This window comes from Eublepharis macularius, chromosome 14 (genome assembly GCF_028583425.1).
Source record: "Eublepharis macularius isolate TG4126 chromosome 14, MPM_Emac_v1.0, whole genome shotgun sequence".
NCBI classification, from domain to species: domain Eukaryota; kingdom Metazoa; phylum Chordata; class Lepidosauria; order Squamata; family Eublepharidae; genus Eublepharis; species Eublepharis macularius.
The window spans coordinates 44,038,759-44,057,031 of NC_072803.1; the positions used below are offsets into that span (position 1 = coordinate 44,038,759).

General features: G+C 46.5%; 1 protein-coding gene across 4 annotated transcripts in view; it reads right to left on the bottom strand.

Moving 5' to 3' along the window:
* Positions 1-3,480: 3,480 nt before the first annotated feature.
* The window catches only part of ZNF618 (zinc finger protein 618), a 127,210-nt gene continuing 112,417 nt past the window's right edge, over positions 3,481-18,273 (bottom strand). For 3 of the 4 annotated variants that reach the window (XM_054997564.1, XM_054997565.1, XM_054997563.1), the window contains 3 exons: positions 7,983-8,060; positions 6,003-6,104; positions 3,481-5,656 (listed from right to left, as the gene is read on the bottom strand). In XM_054997564.1, coding sequence (XP_054853539.1) covers positions 4,143-5,656; positions 6,003-6,104; positions 7,983-8,060 — 1,694 coding nt within the window. In that variant the 3' untranslated portion in view covers positions 3,481-4,142. Of the gene's footprint in view, positions 5,657-6,002; positions 6,105-7,982; positions 8,061-13,676; positions 13,722-18,273 lie in introns of all 4 variants that reach the window. The other variant, XM_054997562.1, reaches the window with a different exon arrangement.

Here is an 18,273-nt window from a genome sequence, read left to right on the forward strand (position 1 = left end):
TTGAATTTAACTGCCCATTGCTGAAGCCTGCAGCGCCTGGGATAGAAGCAGCTATTAGAACTTGCCTGTGTTCTCCCTGGTTTGCTATAGAAATAGGTGGCATATTGAAGCAGCTTGCACTGAAATGGATTGGTATGTCTGTACACTGGTAGAACAGCCTGCCCTACTCACCCTGTAATTACGTCACAGCAGTTGATGTTAAGATAAGCTGTTGGCCCCTGCCATTCTGAAGCCACCTAGGACTCTCTGTGTAGAGTCTGGTGGTAACATGAACACATTTTACAGGAAGGCCACCTTAATCAGGTCAGGGATACTTTCCAGAGCCGTCCTAGGAAAAAAATCTCTCTACCTCTGTCCAAAGGAAGCCCTGCCTGTGATAATTGTGTCTTAAATGGGAGAGTAACTGCTTACACGAGGGATGGCACCACTTCTATTTTTGCTCAGCAAGTCTGGGAGGCTTTCATAGGATTTCAAACAGATCTTTGCTGGTAGGGCAAACAATGAAAGGTATACTTTGAGAAACAAATCCCTTTTCAACCTATTGGCAGGCACCATGGTTGTGCTAGGGAGGGGTGATTTAACAGCCCTCCTCAACAAAGTGCCTGGGAGGTTGAAGGCTGCTTACCATTGCCTGAAATCAGCCTGTTTTCTAAAAGAACAGATCAGCTGCTAATGGGGGGAGACAACCACTAGAAGAGTTGGACCAGATATCAGACAAGGTGGCCCAAGCCACTAGTGTTTTCTACTCTCTTGCTACATCATCAAGAAGGTAGGAACCTAGTCCACCGAAATTCAAGCTAGGATGAAGATGGACTCATCTTGCTGCAAGAGCAGACTTGTACTGTTGTTGAAAAACAGGCAAGTGCCAAACAGAGCCTTTTAAAATGAAATTAGCATTTTTTTAAAAAAAAGTTAAGGAGAAAAGGAAAAGCCCACCAACCCTGAAGCAAGTGTTAGGGAGTATGGATGTAGGTAGCCCTTGTGGCACTGTGCCTCATATGGAGGAGAACAGCTACAGGACTGTGACAATCCAGCCTGAGGCTAGTCAATGTTCCTATGGGAAGAATGTTGCTCTGACACCAAAGGGGCATGTGCCAGCTGACAGCAGGCTTGACTCATGTACATCATCTCCTTTCACCCTAATACTCTCTCCCAATCCACGCCTGCAACATCTACACGTCCTAGTGAGCTGAACTGACACTTCCCGTTGCTTACTGCAGGGTCTTCATCCTTTTTGAGCCTGCGGGCACCTTTGAAGTTCTGACACCGAGTGGTCTGCATAATCACACAATGGCTGCCACAGGAGGCAGAGACAACCACAAAATGTCGAATAAAGTTATATATAACGCTCATTTCCATTTTAACTCAGAGCGGGACCACAAGTGACGCCTGACACAGGTTGGACACTTGTCAGCTTCCCTCAAGTTTTGATGGGAAATGTAGGCATCCTGGTCTCGCAGCTTCGCTCTCTGACTGCTGTCCAATGGACTTTTCAACTGTCACTTGTTCAACATTCCGCCAAGCTACCTACATTTCCCATAAAAACTTGAGGGAAGCTGGCAAGTGTCCAACCTGTGTCAGGCGTCACTTGTGGTCCTGCTCTCAGTTGTTATCTGTTGCTTTCCCTATTTCATGTAAAGCAATGTGGGGACCAGAGGCTTCAAACAGCATCTCCATCCACTTATGAACTGTATGTGACTTGCTGGGGCCCTTTTAAACAGTGCTGCTTTTTCTGGTGCCAGGAGCTATTCCCCCCCCCTCCCTCCCCTGGGCCACTAGGGCTTTGACATAAAAAGGCACAAAAATATCTCCATAGTATTGTAATAATAGGTATAGCATGATCTCTGAATACCTAGCTTTCATTAAAAAAAAAAAATTAAGTCTCTAGCCCCTTCCCTTGCAGAGATATAAGGGAAAAGGCTTATCTCCACAAGGAAAGGGGTGAGAGACTTACTTTTTTTAAAAAAAAAATTAAAACTGGGAATTAACAGAACCTGCTACACCTATCATTACAACACTATAGTACCACAGCTCTAATCATTATTCATTAAAAAAAACAACGTTGGAAATGGGCAGAAAAATAAAAACGATAGTGCTGGTGAAAGCACCACTGACATTTCAAACTGTACTGCAGTGACAAGCTCACAGAACACTACAGAAGAGTTTTTTCCAAAAAACCAGCTCAACCCCATTTTGCAAATAGGACACAAGCAGCTTTGAAAAGGTTAAAAAAAATCTGTTAACCAACAGCCAAACCAGTTGTGTCTAAAATGGCACCAAAAATCCACTAGCAAGCAGCAGCCAAAACGGTTTACAAAGGCGGTGTGAAATGGGCCTAAAAGTAATTTAGAAGCCCTGCTGGTCAAAAACCCTACCAAGCACTGCCCCACTTTCTAAAAGCACTCGGCAGGCACCAGGAATGGTGTCGGCAGGCACCATGATGCCCACGAGCACCACGTTGGGAAGTCACTGTCTTACTGGATATCCTGTCTCGAGGACATGCAGCATGGAAGTTGCAAGCCCCCTCCACACCCCGTCCCCTCCCATAAAGCAAGTTAAAACTTGGCAGCTTTTACAGTTGAAGTGGTAAATATATATGACAAGGGTGTGGAGATGAAGGAGAAGCAGGCACTCACCCTGGACCAGGCTCCCAACTATTCTGGAAAAGAACCAGCACTTTGACATGGAGCGGCTTCATATTGGGAGGTGAGACCTTCCCTCGTGGGCACTCTTTCTGGCCCAGCCCAGGCCTGCAGGAACAGGTGTCTGGATGACGACCACTTTGATTGGCAAAACATCCTCTGTAAGGTTTTATGGCAATCACAACTGGCTCAGGAGCTGCCTAAATCAGGATTTCACCACTGGCCTATCTACACACCTACGCAGCAGGAAGGAAATGGACACATTCAGTGACAGACAGCTGGCGGAAGCAAGCAGATCTACAGGTTTATCTTACTGTCTGCCCGTGATGAGTAAAACCAGCTCTTCCATAAAGGACAATACACTGCACAGAGGTCAACTATTGCTTTGAATATGGGTATCCTACAGGGAAGGCTCGTGGCATAGATGCGCAAAAGTTCTTAATCTCACAGTAATTCTGGAGAGGTCAGAGAAGGAAGGGGGTTTGACAAACACAGGTGTAGGTCAACTGCTGACGGTATTTCACCATGGAGCACACGCAAGAATCCTGTACCAATGCACTCGCCCCCTCCCCCAATGCTAGAATCCGCACAGAGACCTTTTGTGATACACCAGGGCAAGGAGCTGGTGGATCCTGGAATTTTACCAGGGAGGGGAGGAGGTCATGTTGTGTGTATAAAAAAATAGAAACACCTATAGAAAAAAACAAATTTGTTACAGACATTCTTTGCCATAATAAATTCTCTCAGGTCTAACTTAAAATCTTTTCAAAAGGTAAAATTACTAGATATCAAACTCAGAAAACAAGAGTGGAGACAGAATAGATAGTATTCTTTTTTTAAAAAACTCAAACTCTTAATAATAATAATTAAAAAAAATCCTTCAAGTCTCCCTTCCTGATTACTAGAGATAATTGGTGTTTCGGAAACACAGCTGCCCTTGTGAACTTGTTATGTTATGTTCAGAAGGCCAAGACGCCTTCATGGTATACAGTTATCTTAGAAGCAAAGTCCAGTGTGGATCTGGGAAAGCAGGTGTGATTCTCCCTGGCAGGAGGGCCCATGAGATGGCTGGAGGGGTCGGGTGTGTAACAGAAAAGCAGGGAAGGAGAAAGAGAAAAACCAACAATTCAAGTCACTAGAACTCAGCTGCCTGAAGACGTCAGAGTGTAAGCATCCAATTGGTCTGCCCCCCCTCCCCAGTGTAAGTATGTTTATCAAGTTCACACATGCACACACTCACTCTCAAGGAAGGAGTGTGTTCTTAGTAGAAGTGTGGCTCTGGCACACACCCAGCGTTCCTTTCCAACATAGCTTTTTATACACACATTAAATATATATAAAAAGCAATTTTGTTTCCCAGGGCAATCAGAAATGAGGTCCACAGTGTTTAGAACTTAAATTGGATTCTTTGTTTGGAACAGTGTTTTGCATGTGTAGAGGGTTGTGGCGGGGGGTAACTTTCCCCCCATCTCCCTCCCTCTCCCACCCTCCCACTGAGTTTTAAAGCATGTTAGACTTCAAGAACATTAGTTTGTTCATATCTTCCGGACTGAGCAGACGTCTCCTCTTGATCAAGAGGGCCTGCTCACACATATTTACACAATTGCTTCTGGCACCAACAGCGGGTACTGCTAGGAGCCAAAAGGCCAACTTGGCCAGTTTTGTATGCTTCTGAGTAACGCAGGACCAGTACTGAAAGAGATCGGGGGTGGCTTGGAAGAGGGGCTCCTGCAGATAGTCATAGACTTCATTTTTGCCCGACCGGTCATCTTCCTGAGTTGGTGAGCTTTCGCTTGAGGTCCGTGGTTTTTTGGTGGAAGGCTCAAACTCCAGCTCCTCTGCCCACGACTCTTTTACTTCATTGATCAACTCACAGACTTTGCCAATGATCTCCTCATGTTGATACGGTGGGACCGGACGCAACTTCTGCTGTGGATCCAAAATCATGGCAACCTTGTGTGCAGAGTGAACTTTGAAGTTTTCCTTCAACGCTTCCAGGAAGAGGTGGCACAGTTTACTGACGATGCCCGCATCATTGGCTTTGGAAGTGAAAAGCTTCTCCAATTTCACATAGGTGGGCAACACCAGCTGTAAGGTGGGCCGGCTCTCATTGCTTAGTTCAATGACGGCTTGTTTCACCGGAGCCAAAATGGCAGCCAGGTTGCTGAGCAAGTGCTTGTTGAGGTTCTGGATGAGATTCATTTTCTTGGCTCTGCTATAGAACTCGCAGATCTGCTCGTAGCGCTCGTGGACGAGCAGGAGAGAGTCTGTCACAGAATTCCAGCAGGGTGGGGGTGATGTCTCCTCAAGAGAGCCAAAAGTCTCCTTAGAGATCCCTGCCGAACCTGCCAAGTCCTCACAGACGTTCAGCAGCTCAATGACTTCATGCATGTTGCGAGCCTGAAGAGTCCGTTTGTTCAGCACACTCTGCACAACTGAGTTCAAGGCACATGCCGAGCAACGCAGGCACATACCTGCCTTGGAGAAAGCTGAGGAACTCACCTTGCAGTCCGTGACATACACTGTTCTGATTTCAGACATCACAAACTCAGACAGCACGTTCTGCACCCAATGGTGGACCAAGTCCCCGTTATCTCTAATATCCACCCCCTTAATCCCCAATACATAACTTTTGATGCTATTGCCTTCTGCCTGGTAAGCAGTCAGGATGTAGCAAGAGTCAGGGCCAACGCTCTGCGAGTGACATGTGACACCTATGCCCAGACAAGCATTGCTGCCTAGGGCACAAGTGACCTTCACTTTCACCTGGTTGTACATCCGAGGCAAATGCTTCAGAGCCAGTGTGTTGAAGTTGCCAAGGATCTCTGTGACTGAGAATGCACCATAGCGGGCGCCGCTGTCCACAAGGGTTTGAGCCAGCTTGATGAATTCCTTGCCGCTCACCACACTCAATGTCCCCAGGTCAGCACACATCACCCGCAGCAGCCTCTCTGCGATGTTCTGTCTCTCCTTTTCAGGGATTGCACTGTTTGTTAGTGAGCTGCTGGCTGATGCTGTAGGAAAAGGGGTGGGGGGACACAACAAACCTTTAGCTACAAGAAGTGAGACTTGGCAGCAGGGCGATTTAAAAACAGCCTGAATTCCCTTTATACTAGTAACTGACCACAGAGCAAGAACCCAAGCAGGTGCCCTTGACTCTCTACGTATGGACCAGTTCTGGCATAATATTGACTACACACTGAGCTGGTCCCTTAAACTTTTCCAGGAAAGGGGCCATTCTTAGGGAGGGTTGAGGCATAATGGCAGAGCTCATGCTTTGTGTGCAGAAGGTCCCTGGGCTACCTGCTGCCGTTCCCCACTTTGAATCACTTTATTACACAAACGCTTACAGGTACATACTGTTGTTAGTACTGTTTCTTTGGAGGTGTGGTTTCCATTTTTCTTCCACCACTGCCGGAGGTGACCTTGGGTGGTTGGAGGCGAGGCTATTCTCATTGTCAGCTGTGGGGCACAAGAGAATCTATGATTCACTTTTGACTTTAAAAAATCCCTAAAACATGTAGCAACGACTCATTCAATTCTACTAGCCACTTGCCCAACAGAGTCTGCCTCTGTTCTATGGTGCACTGGAATAGCATTTACATCCCCAACAGTAGAAACGTCATCATCTCTTCTAAGCATTAGCTCAGACAACACACTGCTAAATGTTTACAAATAACGGGGTCCACTTGTGCAAGCGATTTAATATCTGAAGAGAGGACTCATACATGAATGGACTAGGATGTTAAAATGGCCCAGTGTGCTGCAGTAGAAGTTCCCCCTTCAGACATTACATTTCCTGCACAAACAGATGCTGTTATTTGTGATTGTTTAGCTAAGGCTTGGCAGGCTGCTAGCTGCCAGTGGCCTCCAGCGAACTTCCCTTGTAAATTGAAGGACCAACCCACTCCTGGACTCGCACGAGATTATAGTTCCTTTTCCAGTGAAACACCACTACTTGGCAAGCACTGAACAATTAATAAGATTAATGTGTTTGAGTTTCATCTTCTATCACCATCCAGGCTGTAAATCTGGGTTATTAAAACTTTACAGGAGCTGGACCAAGCACAATTTTTCAATTTCTCTATTTGGCTCCAAATCCATTAAACCAACTTCTGCCTAGCCAGTCCTTTGTGTACATTAGTGGTAAACTGCCAAAACAACACTGCAGCAGTATCATCAGATCAGAACAAAGTACTCTCAATGGCAGTCATATCCTATACTGCATAATTATACTGTAGTGGATAATCCACAGGGCAAACGTCTTGGCCATGTAAGTGGCTGTCTCCAGGTCTCTCATTTGGATTCTAATTCCTTGTGCCTCTCACACAGATCTCTGCTTGTTTCTATCTTAATTACCCAGCAGCCCCCAGGAAAAGACCAAAGAGCTAGCTGGGCTTCGCCCTCATCCTCAAGGTTACCACCTCCGGCATCCTTGATTATAAGAGCCATGCATAACTCACTCACTCGCAAACTTCAGAGGCAAAGGGCACACTGCATTCTAATATGAGACCAAATGTACACCCGAAGCCTGCATTGTACAGAAGGGAGCCACTTCCTCCATAATGCCATCTCACATCCACTAAAGTTGCCTTTGTTTTTCAGAATGATCCAATTCCAAAGGTAATTTCCCTATCCACGCTCTCTGACCCCCACACAAATGCCAGCCCTTATCAACTCTGTATGTAAATGCCAAACAAGGAGAGAGAAAAGAAGCAGGGAAAGAATAGGAAAAGGAGCCCAGTGACCTTATTCATTATTTCCAGTTTTAATTCTCATATAGCTCACATGTGGTCTCGGCTCTGCCTGTTGTTCTCTTTATAGGCCATATTTAGCCAGTCCACTAGTGAAAAGTAACCTTTTCTCCCTTACTTAGACAAAGATAACAAACTGGGGATGGACACTGCCTTCAGGCCCTGCTTGTGCACCTCCACCTGGGGGCATCTGGCAGGCCGCTGTGTGGGAAATGGAAGGCTGGGTTTGATGGACCTTAGGATCCAATACAACAGGACTCTTCTCCATAGTCTTCCTTCCATTTGTGATCCCCACTCAAAGAAACAAACATGTCTAGATACAGCATTTCTGGCTGCTGCCCAAGACAGAAACACAGATTTGATTTCCCAGGGGGAAACAAATCCATGAGGAAGGCACTCATATCTTACCACAAGAACTTTCCAGAAAAAAAATCCATACAGATTTTAAATCCCAGGAAGTTTCCCGCGTGTTCTAGGAACTGTTCCACAAGCACTCCCAACAGAAGGGAACATTCGCCGGGTCGGAAAGCTCTACTGAATCTGAACTTGTTTTTGTGGCTTTAAAGATGCAATTTAACAGGCTTACCGGCGTGGGATTGCATGTGTTCCAGGAGATTGTTGTAGAACTGGAATTGAATCCCGCAGGCTCCGCAGGTATATGGTTCTGAAAGAGGGAGGCGAGAATGGGAGAGTTAGACTCTGCCAGGATACAGCTTGCCCACACCTCTACAAAGTCCACAGAATCTTGCAGCTCAGCCCTGCAAATGGCAACTCCCTGCGGTCAGCTCTGCTTGGGGCAACAGGAATGATCATGGATGGAGGTCCTCAGTTTAAAATCTTCCTTCTGCCACAAGCTCTCATGGTGGACTTAGCAAGCTTCTCTCTATCAGCCTCAGCCCTCCCATCTGCAATGCAGGGCCTACCTTATGGGGCTGCTGCAATGAGTAATGCCTGTGAAATACTCTGAGGTATTTTATTTACCAGCTTCACAAAGAAATGGTTAGAAATCCACTCCTTCCTCTTTGGTTAGCCCACACAAGCAACCTGAAAATGTGAATGGGTCTGATTTCTTTGGAGTTCGGCATGGAGTCCGTCATACAATGGCTTCACTGTGCCACTTGGGATGTCAATTTTGTTGTGAGAATTGGCTCTGGATGCACTCCATCTTGATTTGCTTCTACTCTAAAGGAACCTCAAATGAACACAATATGCTGTGGCTGGTTTAAGGAGTCTATCATGCACTGCAGGAGCGATGGAAATGGAGAATCTTCAGCTTTCCACGCTCATCAGTTATCAGCACAGCAAAGATCCACAGGAAGATCCACCACAGATTTCTACGCAGCCAAATGTCAACTTAGCAGTTCTGGGCAAGCAAGCCTCTCTTTGTAGGCTTACTGCATCCTTCTCCAATTCCACCTGATAAGAAGACTGTATCCCCTGCTGTTAGGATGCACTGGCACAGTGCATATTGTGTGGACCACAGATAGCGTACTTACCAATGCAATCCATATGCTCTGGAGAACTAATCACATTTCCAAATGAAGGTCAGGAGAGTGACAGCAGGTGCTAGGCCCCAAGACATCTCAAGGTACTACTAGATGATACAGCATCCCCAGGGACAAACCAGGTATACTGCAGCCATTTTACCACTGGATTTCTGGTGCTTAAAAAATGCCACAGGAGAGGCAGTTCCTGGGAGAGGCAGCATGGGAGAGGCAGTTCCTGTCTCTCCCCCAATCCCTTGCTGTTTTTCCAAAAGCTCGAATGCCCAGAAGGTTTGGGCTCTTGAAAAATGGCACCGAGGGGGAGACAGAAACTCTCCCATAGTCCTGAGCAGGATCGGGCCCCTGATGCATTTTTAAAGCAACAGAAGTCCTGAGGTAAAATGACCGCGGCATTCCCAGGGATGCTGTACTGTCTAGTTGTGCCCTCTGGAGACAATTCTGAAAACCAGAACCTAACCTTTTGTAGCATGTTCTAGTTCTAAGAGAGAGGAAAACTGTGCCTGAGCTGGTCCACACAGCAGCAGATCTGCAACCTCAGAATTTCATCTGTCTTGAACTTTGGTAGATGGGTTCAGGCAAGCCACTCCCTCTCATCTTCTATACTGCCCACCCCCCAGCTAGAGGATACAGATAATACCATGGACCTAACTGGCTGGACCCTGAGCTGGATATTCCAGGTAAAGCCTAATCTCATCAGATCTCAGAAGCTAAGCAACGTTGGCCTTGGTTAATAATTGGATGGGAGACCTCTAACGAAGACCAGGTTTGCAGAGGCAGACAATGGCAAACCACCTCTGTTAGTCTCTTGCCATGAAAGCCCCACCAAGGGTCGCCATGAGTCAACTCTGACTTGAGGGCACTTTCTACCAATTGGCTGTAAGAATTAATGTGGTAATGTTTATGAAGCGCTCATTATAATCGTGATGCATTTATTATTTCGAGGCTGTCCCATGACTCTAGTTGGGGGCTCACATGACTGAATGCTCCTTCATGGGGGGGAGGGGTGACACAGAAAACTGGAACAGCAGGAAGAACATGAGGCTCTTCTCTTTGACACACTAACTTCTTATGTGCAGGTAAGCTTGGGGGAGCGTTCATTCACACAATCCTCTAGCCTGAACTGGTACAGCATAGACACAGACTGGCTGCCTCGGTAAGGACTAGGTTCATGTCTGTATGATGAAATGTCCCCAGTTATCTTTCTGTCCTCATCACCATGGCAGCAAGTGACTTCCTGCTTCTCCCTCCTCTCGCTCATCTATCAGAGCAGCTCCATTCTGCTTTGCATTTATTCTTCACAAAAGCTTTCTCAGATTTGGATTCCAGGACTGGGGTCTGTTTTTCTTCCAAAAGCTCACTTTGACAGCTAACAAATTTCACTTCACTAGCTATTTAGTCTTGCATGTGCAAAGTTCACACCCCAGAGTTCACACTCTGGGGCCCAACACTTCTGGGCAGCTTGCAATAAATCAACAGACACCAATTTCCTAGGGGACAAAAACTGAAAAAATCCGTGCCCCAGATTGCCTGCTGCCATAATCTTTCTGTTCTCTGCTCACTCAAGCCCATGTGGGACACCTTCTCAGCTCCCCGCACTTTTCCTACTGTTTTTGCTATTCAACATACCCAGGGCTGGCCTGCCCATTGAGGCTGGTGAGGCCGCTGCCTCAGGGCGCTAAGGCACCAGAGGGGCGCCGGCCCAGGGGCAGGGGCATGCACCACAGAGCTGCTGCCACCACCGCCGGCCAGGAGCGCATGCTGGTGGCGGCAGCATGGGGCAACTGAGTGGGCAGCCCCCCGTTCAGTTGCTCTGCGGGCCAGGCACGGCCAGCAGCCAGGGCGGCCGGCTGTGCCTGGCCCACAGAGCAACTGAACGGGAGGGCTGGAAGGCCCCCTGTGCACGTGCCAGCCCCTACATGATGACATCACATGCAGTGACGTCACACGCAGTAACGTCATCATGCAGTCCGGCGAGCATGTGTGCACGTGCACGTGCACAGAGGCAGCATTAAGCTGCCTCAGGTGCTGGCAACGCTGGAGCCGGCCCTGAGCACACCCTCATCTTCAAAATTCTTCAGTCTACACTTGAGCACTGCTCAGTTTTTCAGCTTCATATCCCAATCCCTCTGCCCATAACCTTTGGTCCTCTCTTTACACCACTCTCAGTCAGCCATACTTCTGTGACCTTCATACACGTTACCCTTCAAGCCATGCAAATACCTTCTTGTAGCACAAGAACATCTGGCAGAAACTGGAGGCTACACTCATGAAAACTAAGCAACCCGTTGAGAGAGATGCTGCTGTTATAGTGATGATCTTAGCACAGAGCTGCTCATTTTAAAATGTGGCTCATCCAATCCAAACTCACAGGTTCCAATGGTGCCCTTTCAACATTCTCCCAACCATGTGGCATCCCCTTTTCCTGTGGCGTGGCTGGAAGGAAGCCGATTGTGTAGGTCTGTCCCAAAGTACCAGTACCGCACTGGAAGGGGAAGACTCATGCTATCATCCTCTCCATTGCAGTTCTGTTATTTAAACATTTTCCCCAGCTGTAGTTCCCATATTCCCTGACCGGGACAGCCCAGGTGAGCCAGATCTCATCCGATCTCAGAAGCTAAGCAGAGTCGGCCTTGGTTAGTAATTGGATGGGAGACCTCCAACAAAGACCAGGGTTGCAGAAGCAGGCAATGGCAAACCACCTTTGTTAGTCTCTTGCCATGAAAACCCCACCAGGGGGTGCCATTAGTCAGCTATGACCTGACGGCACTCTCCACTAGTTCCCATATAGTTAGAAGATGATTCATTTTAGTTCAAATTCAGTACAGAGATCAAGGCAAACACATGTGCAAGTGATGGCATCCATGCATTATGATTTCCCTCATCTGAAACATTATGATTTCCCTCATCCTTTTTAAACCAAAGGAAACATGAAACATGGTTTGAAGGGCGGAAAAGCACATGATGGCAATGCACACAAACCAGTAGCAACTCATGGCCACCAGCTACCTGAAACAAACCTTAACAACCCTCAAGAGTCAGAGGAAACAATACTGAGCTAGATGGACCAATGATATAAGGCAGCCACAGGGCATCCACATTCAGAATGGCCCAGATCCAAACCCTGGGACCGGCTCTCACGCAGAAGGATTTCAAGCAGCAAAGGCTTTCTCCACCTGAGAGCCTGCAGTCACTATGCTGAGCCAGAACTCTGTATAAAGGAGCTTCATAGGTTCATCACCTATCATGCTGATTTTAAGCCAATTCCACTGGCTTCCAGATGGTTTCTGGGCCCAACTTAGTGCGGGTTGTAACTTTGAAAGCCCCAAACAGACACCTAAATGGCCACCTGCTCCCACATTAACTACACATGCTCAGATCCTGCTCGACCAGTGAATGCTACTGTGGAAAATTCCACACGATGACCCAACGGGATAGGGCCGTCTAGGAAAGGCCCTGTAGAAATCCCTCCCAAGGAAAATTTTGTTGCTGGAGCCAGAATTAAGACCATTTTCTTTAGGAAGAGATTCTGCAGCCTTTCGTCTCAGGGCCAAGCTACACATGACGAATGACACTTGAACGGCAAGTGGATTGAGTGGAGGGCAAGTGAACAGGGAGGAATACACTTGCCGTTCAAGTGTCATTCGTCATGTGTAGCTTGGCCCTCAGTCTACTTGCTGCTGCTGGCTTCTGAGTGCTGCCCTACTAGGAGTTTTAATCAACTGTATGTTTTAATTGGCATAACCTGTTTTAAAATTTGGTGGATGGAACATCATTTAAATAAAGAGGAGCTGTGAAAACAAGAACTTTATCTTTGGGCAACGTGTGCTAGCAGGAAATCCCGAGTTTGACTCTCACCTCTGCCAGATTCATTAGGTGGCCTCTGCCAAACCACTCTTTCTGCCTCAACTCACACCATCTGATCCATCTGCATATAGGGGTTCTACTACACTGGCCTACCTTGGAGGTCTACTGTGAGGATTCTGTGAAGATAAACTGCATGTGATGTGCTTATAATAAGCATCAACACTTCTGCCATCTTTAGCAAAACTGTTGTTTATAAAGATTTCATCTCAAATTCTGTTCTCTGTGCCATGGAAATGTGGTAGGTGGTGGTGACCACAGAAAGGGTGGTATTCTCAGGGGTAGCAGTTCCCCATCTGTGGAATGCACTCCCTTGTAGCTTGCCCAGTACCAATTTTATTAGCATTTAGGCACCAAGCCATGCTTTTAACTAAACTTTTATCTCATTGCTGTTTTTGTTTTAATATGACCTCTTTTTCCACCTGCTGAAGTTTTTTAGGGGATACTTATATAGCCTGTTTTTATACCTATGCTTGCTTTATGCTATTTGTTTTATCAATTTGCAGCCAGTTTTAACATTTATCAGATGGCTGTAGGACTAAAAATAGAGTTCTCATTTTTTAATCCTTGGCACTCGGCATGGTTTTAAATTTGCATTTTTGTTGTTTATTAGCCATCTCAAGTAGATTTGGGAGGTTGGGTATAAATAATCCAAACTGATAAAGCTGGCAAGGGCAGGGTGATCTTAAATATTTGTAGCTAAAAACAGAAGGGGCTGGGGGACGGTACTATGGATCAACACCAATAGTACTAGAAGAGGGATTTTTCCTTCTCCTATTTAGGCTGTTCCTGCTCAATGCATAAAGGTGGAGCAGTAAAACATGTATGGAAGAAAGCTGGCTGGGTTGGATTAGAGGGAAACTGGATGGAAAGAGCCACCTAAGTGCAGCACCACACGCATCCATCACACTTACTTTGCAAAAGCGGGAAAGGATTTGAAACCAGGGGACTTGCGGTTTCTGAAAAAAAGAAAGAGATTCAGACATTGAGACTGAGAGAGAGAGCCTATGTCATCCATCCACAAAAACTCTGGACATACTTATCTGCTCACTGATGTGTGGGCTGCAAAATCCGTTCCCCAGGATGACAACAAATGAAAGAAGGGTCATTTGCTACCCTAATAAATCTGCTAAGGATTATAAGGACTGCCATAGACCAAGACAAAAAACTACTGGTCCATCTAGCTTAGTATTGTTTCTTCCGGCTGGCAATGGCACTCCAGGATCTCAGGCAAAGGAAGGTCTTTCCAAACATCAAAGACCCTTTAACTGGAGATGCCAAGGACTGAACCTGGCACCTTCTGCATGCCAAGCAGATACTCTGTCCACTGAAACAAGCTCTTACACTGAAACCAACTCTGTTTTATAGAAGCAGCTGCCATGGGTCTTCTTTTTCTTTTCTGAGGCCACTTAAGAAATGTGAAAAAAATATTTCACTGTCATTGAACGTTAAAAAAATGTTTAAGGTGATCTTTAGGCATTTGTAAGGCTCCATCTTGAAATGTAATTGCAGCACCTCAGTTATCTAACTTCTGCGGCAGTCCACTACCAGGGTGGGGGGACGAGGACAAGGTCACTGTGTTAGCACAAAGGGACAACCTGGTGATGTGGTTAGAGTTAGATTCAGATCTGGGAGACTCCAAGTCCCCACTCTGCCATGGAAGGTTGCTGGCTGACCTTGGGCCCGTCACACACACACTCAGGCTAGCCCACCTCACAGAGTTGTTGTGTGGATAAAGGGGAGGCAAGGAGAATAACAGAAACCACTTGGATCCTCATTGTGGAGAAAGGCAAGGTCTAAAAGTAAGTAAGTCTGGGGAGGAAATGACCAGTAAGGGAGAAAGGACAGACCTCTTTGGAGAGAAAAAAGAAGGCATTTTTAACACTTATTCTTCTAAGTTTCCTAAGAGTACTTGCAGGATTTGGCTGCAAGATGAGATTTGCTGCCCCTGGTCATTCTTCTTAAGGCTTCTGGAGACTAGGTTGGATATCATAATAATCACAAGCACGAAAGCAAGGCTGATGAGGAGAACAGTTTACATAGTGGAGTGACTGATACAAGGGCATTGAGGCATACTAGAGTACATCTGAAGCTTGACTGAAGGGTGAAGTGCTGGAACTGCTTTGAAGGTGGAGACCTTCAAGACCTGCTTATGCAGGATGAGGAACAGAAGAGGCAGAGACGGACAGAATCACACATTAGCTACTATCAAGACCTGTGAGGTCAAGTAAGATCTCCAAAAGAAATGCTTTCTGCATGCTATGGAAAAATATCCATGATGCCCCTTATACAGTCCTTGCTTCTCACATATGCAGCTGCCTTATGCAGAGGTCGAGCCAATCATTTCCTCTGACACAAGACTGTCTCCTATGATGGCCAGTGGCTCTCCAGGGTTTCAAGATACAGAGATCTTTCCTGCTAGCACCTGTCACCAAGACGCTTCAAAGGGGTATCAAACCTTCTGCATGTGTTCCACAACTCAACCAAGGACCTTTCCCCAAAGTTCCCCTTTCTTCTTATTAAACTCTGGGAAGAGATTCCCATGCGTCCACATTCTCAACTGAAGTGAACAAACTGAGGTCAGCCAAAACCAGGTGTAAGCAGACCTGAAGTTTAGTGTAATACACTTTTCTTGGAATACCTGATCCGACAAGGCAAAAATGCACACTTATAAACAGAATTTGATATACAAAGGACACCACCATAACAAAAAAGTTACCAATCTACAAAATAAAATAAAATTGAAAATAAAAAAGCCAGTGCCTGTTTATCTCAATCCACATTGTGAATACATGGAAAATATACCAAATGTGCTGGAGGAGGTATCCAAAGCCTGCAGGATGCTGAGCACAGACACTGCACATACGGGAATAATGGTATGTATATGTATTCTTTTACAAGAACATTGCTACTCCACTCCTGACAGTCATGGGAAGAAGTTGCACAATGCCTTCTCACTCACGTTCTTTAAACCCTTCCTTTCCAGAAAGCCCTGGGCACAAAACTCCTCCCTTCCTGGCGGAAACAAAGCGTAACAACACGATATAACAGAGTAGCAACGTTTAGACTGTGAGCTCCTCAGGGCAGAACCTGTCTATCTTGTACTCTACCAAGTGATTTTAAGGCCACACTGATTTTATGGCCACCTTCAGTTATCTGTGTAGATCCCTACTGAATTTAATTACACCACTTCTGCCCCAACATCTGCAGCAGTCTAATAAACCGGGGGTAGGTGGGTGGATACATGGTCACTGAACAGTTTTGGGAAGGGAAAGCTAGCTATCTAGATACATATGAATGGCAATCATCACTCACATGCCCGACTTGTGTTCTTTGAGTTGCTTGCATGTGGTGATCAGAAGATTTTAATGCTCTCTCTGAGCCAAACTATTCTGATGAGCTGCTTGCCCAGCTTCACAGGCCTCTCTCTCTCTCACATACACACACAGAAGGTGGTGGCATATATACTCCCCCCACCTCATTTCTCATGTAGACTGAACTTCCTAGAAAAAGCCCTTTTCCCCTTCACAACACCCCCACCCTTTCTGCCAAGCATCTCACATTCTTCTTTTGTTAGGCAATGGGACAGAGGTAGCTGTTTGGTATTACTTAAACCTGCTTTTCCTGTGTGTGCCCTAGCAGCACGGCAGGCAGCCCACCTCTCAGTACCCCCCCCGAGCACTCTTGTGGTTTGGGCCACGCTTGCCTCCCCGCCCCTTACCTCTGCGCTGCAGCCGCCCACACCGCTGCCATCAGCTTGGCGCCTAGCGGTGGCGCAGGCAGCTGCAGCAAAGAGGTAAGGGGCGGTGAGGCAAGCTGCCCAAACCACAGGAGTGCTCTTGGGTGGACGGGGGAGCACCCCTGTGCGATGACATCATGGAAGTGACATCATCCTGCAGGGCCCGGAGCGCGTGCGTGCTTTGTGTGCACGCATAGGGGCAAGGGCACCACCTCCTGCCCTGGGCGCCGCTAACCCATGCTACGCCACTGCATGTCTCTTCTTCACAGCAAAAAGGCTATAAAATAAACATACACAGCTGAGAAAAAGACCATAATCCCATTGTTCCTTTGCAAATCTATGTACACAGAACCAACCCCTTACCTCTTAAGTGCTAAGTTTCAAAAAATTCAATGAATAGAAGATTCTTGGGAGTAGAACAGATCTGCACAAGAAGCTATGTGTGAGGAGTCTTTATGCAGAAAACCATGATTTAAATCTAGTCTTACTGACTAGTGATTTAAATCGATTCAATTTAAATCAAATCCACCCTGCTGATATCATTTGGAGAAGGCGGAGAATTACATTGAGTTTTCTTATACCAACTACATGTAGTTCAGAATTGTCAGCAGCAGCTTTCTAGGGCAGGAGTCCCCAAACTTTTCGAGTGTGGACACCTTTGGAATTCTGATACAACAGCATGGTCGGCCCAGCCACAAAACAGCTGCCATGAAACAGCTGCTACAGTAGGCACGGCTGGCCACAAAATGGCTGCCACAGCTTACCACAGTGAAGCTCCTTGCAGTGTGGTGGCAGCTGCTGCCAAAGCACTGTTTTTTTTAAAAAATCTGCACAGCCAATCAAATCTCCATTGGCCAATCAGAAGCCTTGCCGTGCAAAAGCCCCACCTGGCCACGACAGCTTTCTAAAAACACTTGGGAAGTGTGAAGAAACATGTTGGAAGGCACCACACTGGGGACCCCTGCCCTAGGGTCTCAGGCAGAAAAAGGTCTTTTCCAGCACTTGCAACCCAAGCCCCCTTTAAAGACTGAAACTTGGACATTCTGCATGCAAAGCAGGTGCTCTTCCACTGAGCCATGGCCCCCTTCTAACACAGCACAGAGTCAAAACTATGTACACCAAACTATTTAAGTGTACCCTGGTCAGCAGTTTCTTTTCCCTATAGTGTCATCTATCCCCTACACATATTGATATAATCCATTATGACAAGACCCATGTAGGTTGAATATACATGCATGGATGATCTACGCATTCTGAACAAGAACAAACAACCTTCCTGGGACATACCGTAGAACATAGGCAGAGCAAGTGACTGTTTCTCCATGTCAAAAATCTCCCTGCAGACAGAAAGCTAGGAAGAAGAGTTCTGTCACAGCCTTTTCTTTGATGTGCTAGTTTCTATCTGCAGGGTGTTTTGTTCGTAGAATTGAGAGTGTTCAAACCTGTGGTCCCTCACCCCAAAATGGTTACAGTCCCATGCAGGATTGGATCATCTGGCTATATCAGAATGAGTAGAACTCCAGTGACAGCTAAGCACACACAAGACTGGCACATCATCTCACCCACATCCCTTTTGCAGCTCAGTGCAGGAAAGTCCACACAGAAAGAATTGCACTTCATGCAAAAAGCTTTATCAGCAGGTTTCCTCTGCCAAACAGAAATTCCGTTCCATCTTCTGAGGCTACCCTATTGGCAGCTTTCTTGCCTAAACCTGCAGACCCAACCCAGTTCAGAGGCAAGGTTCAGATGCTGCCAAGTGAAGTAAATTCACA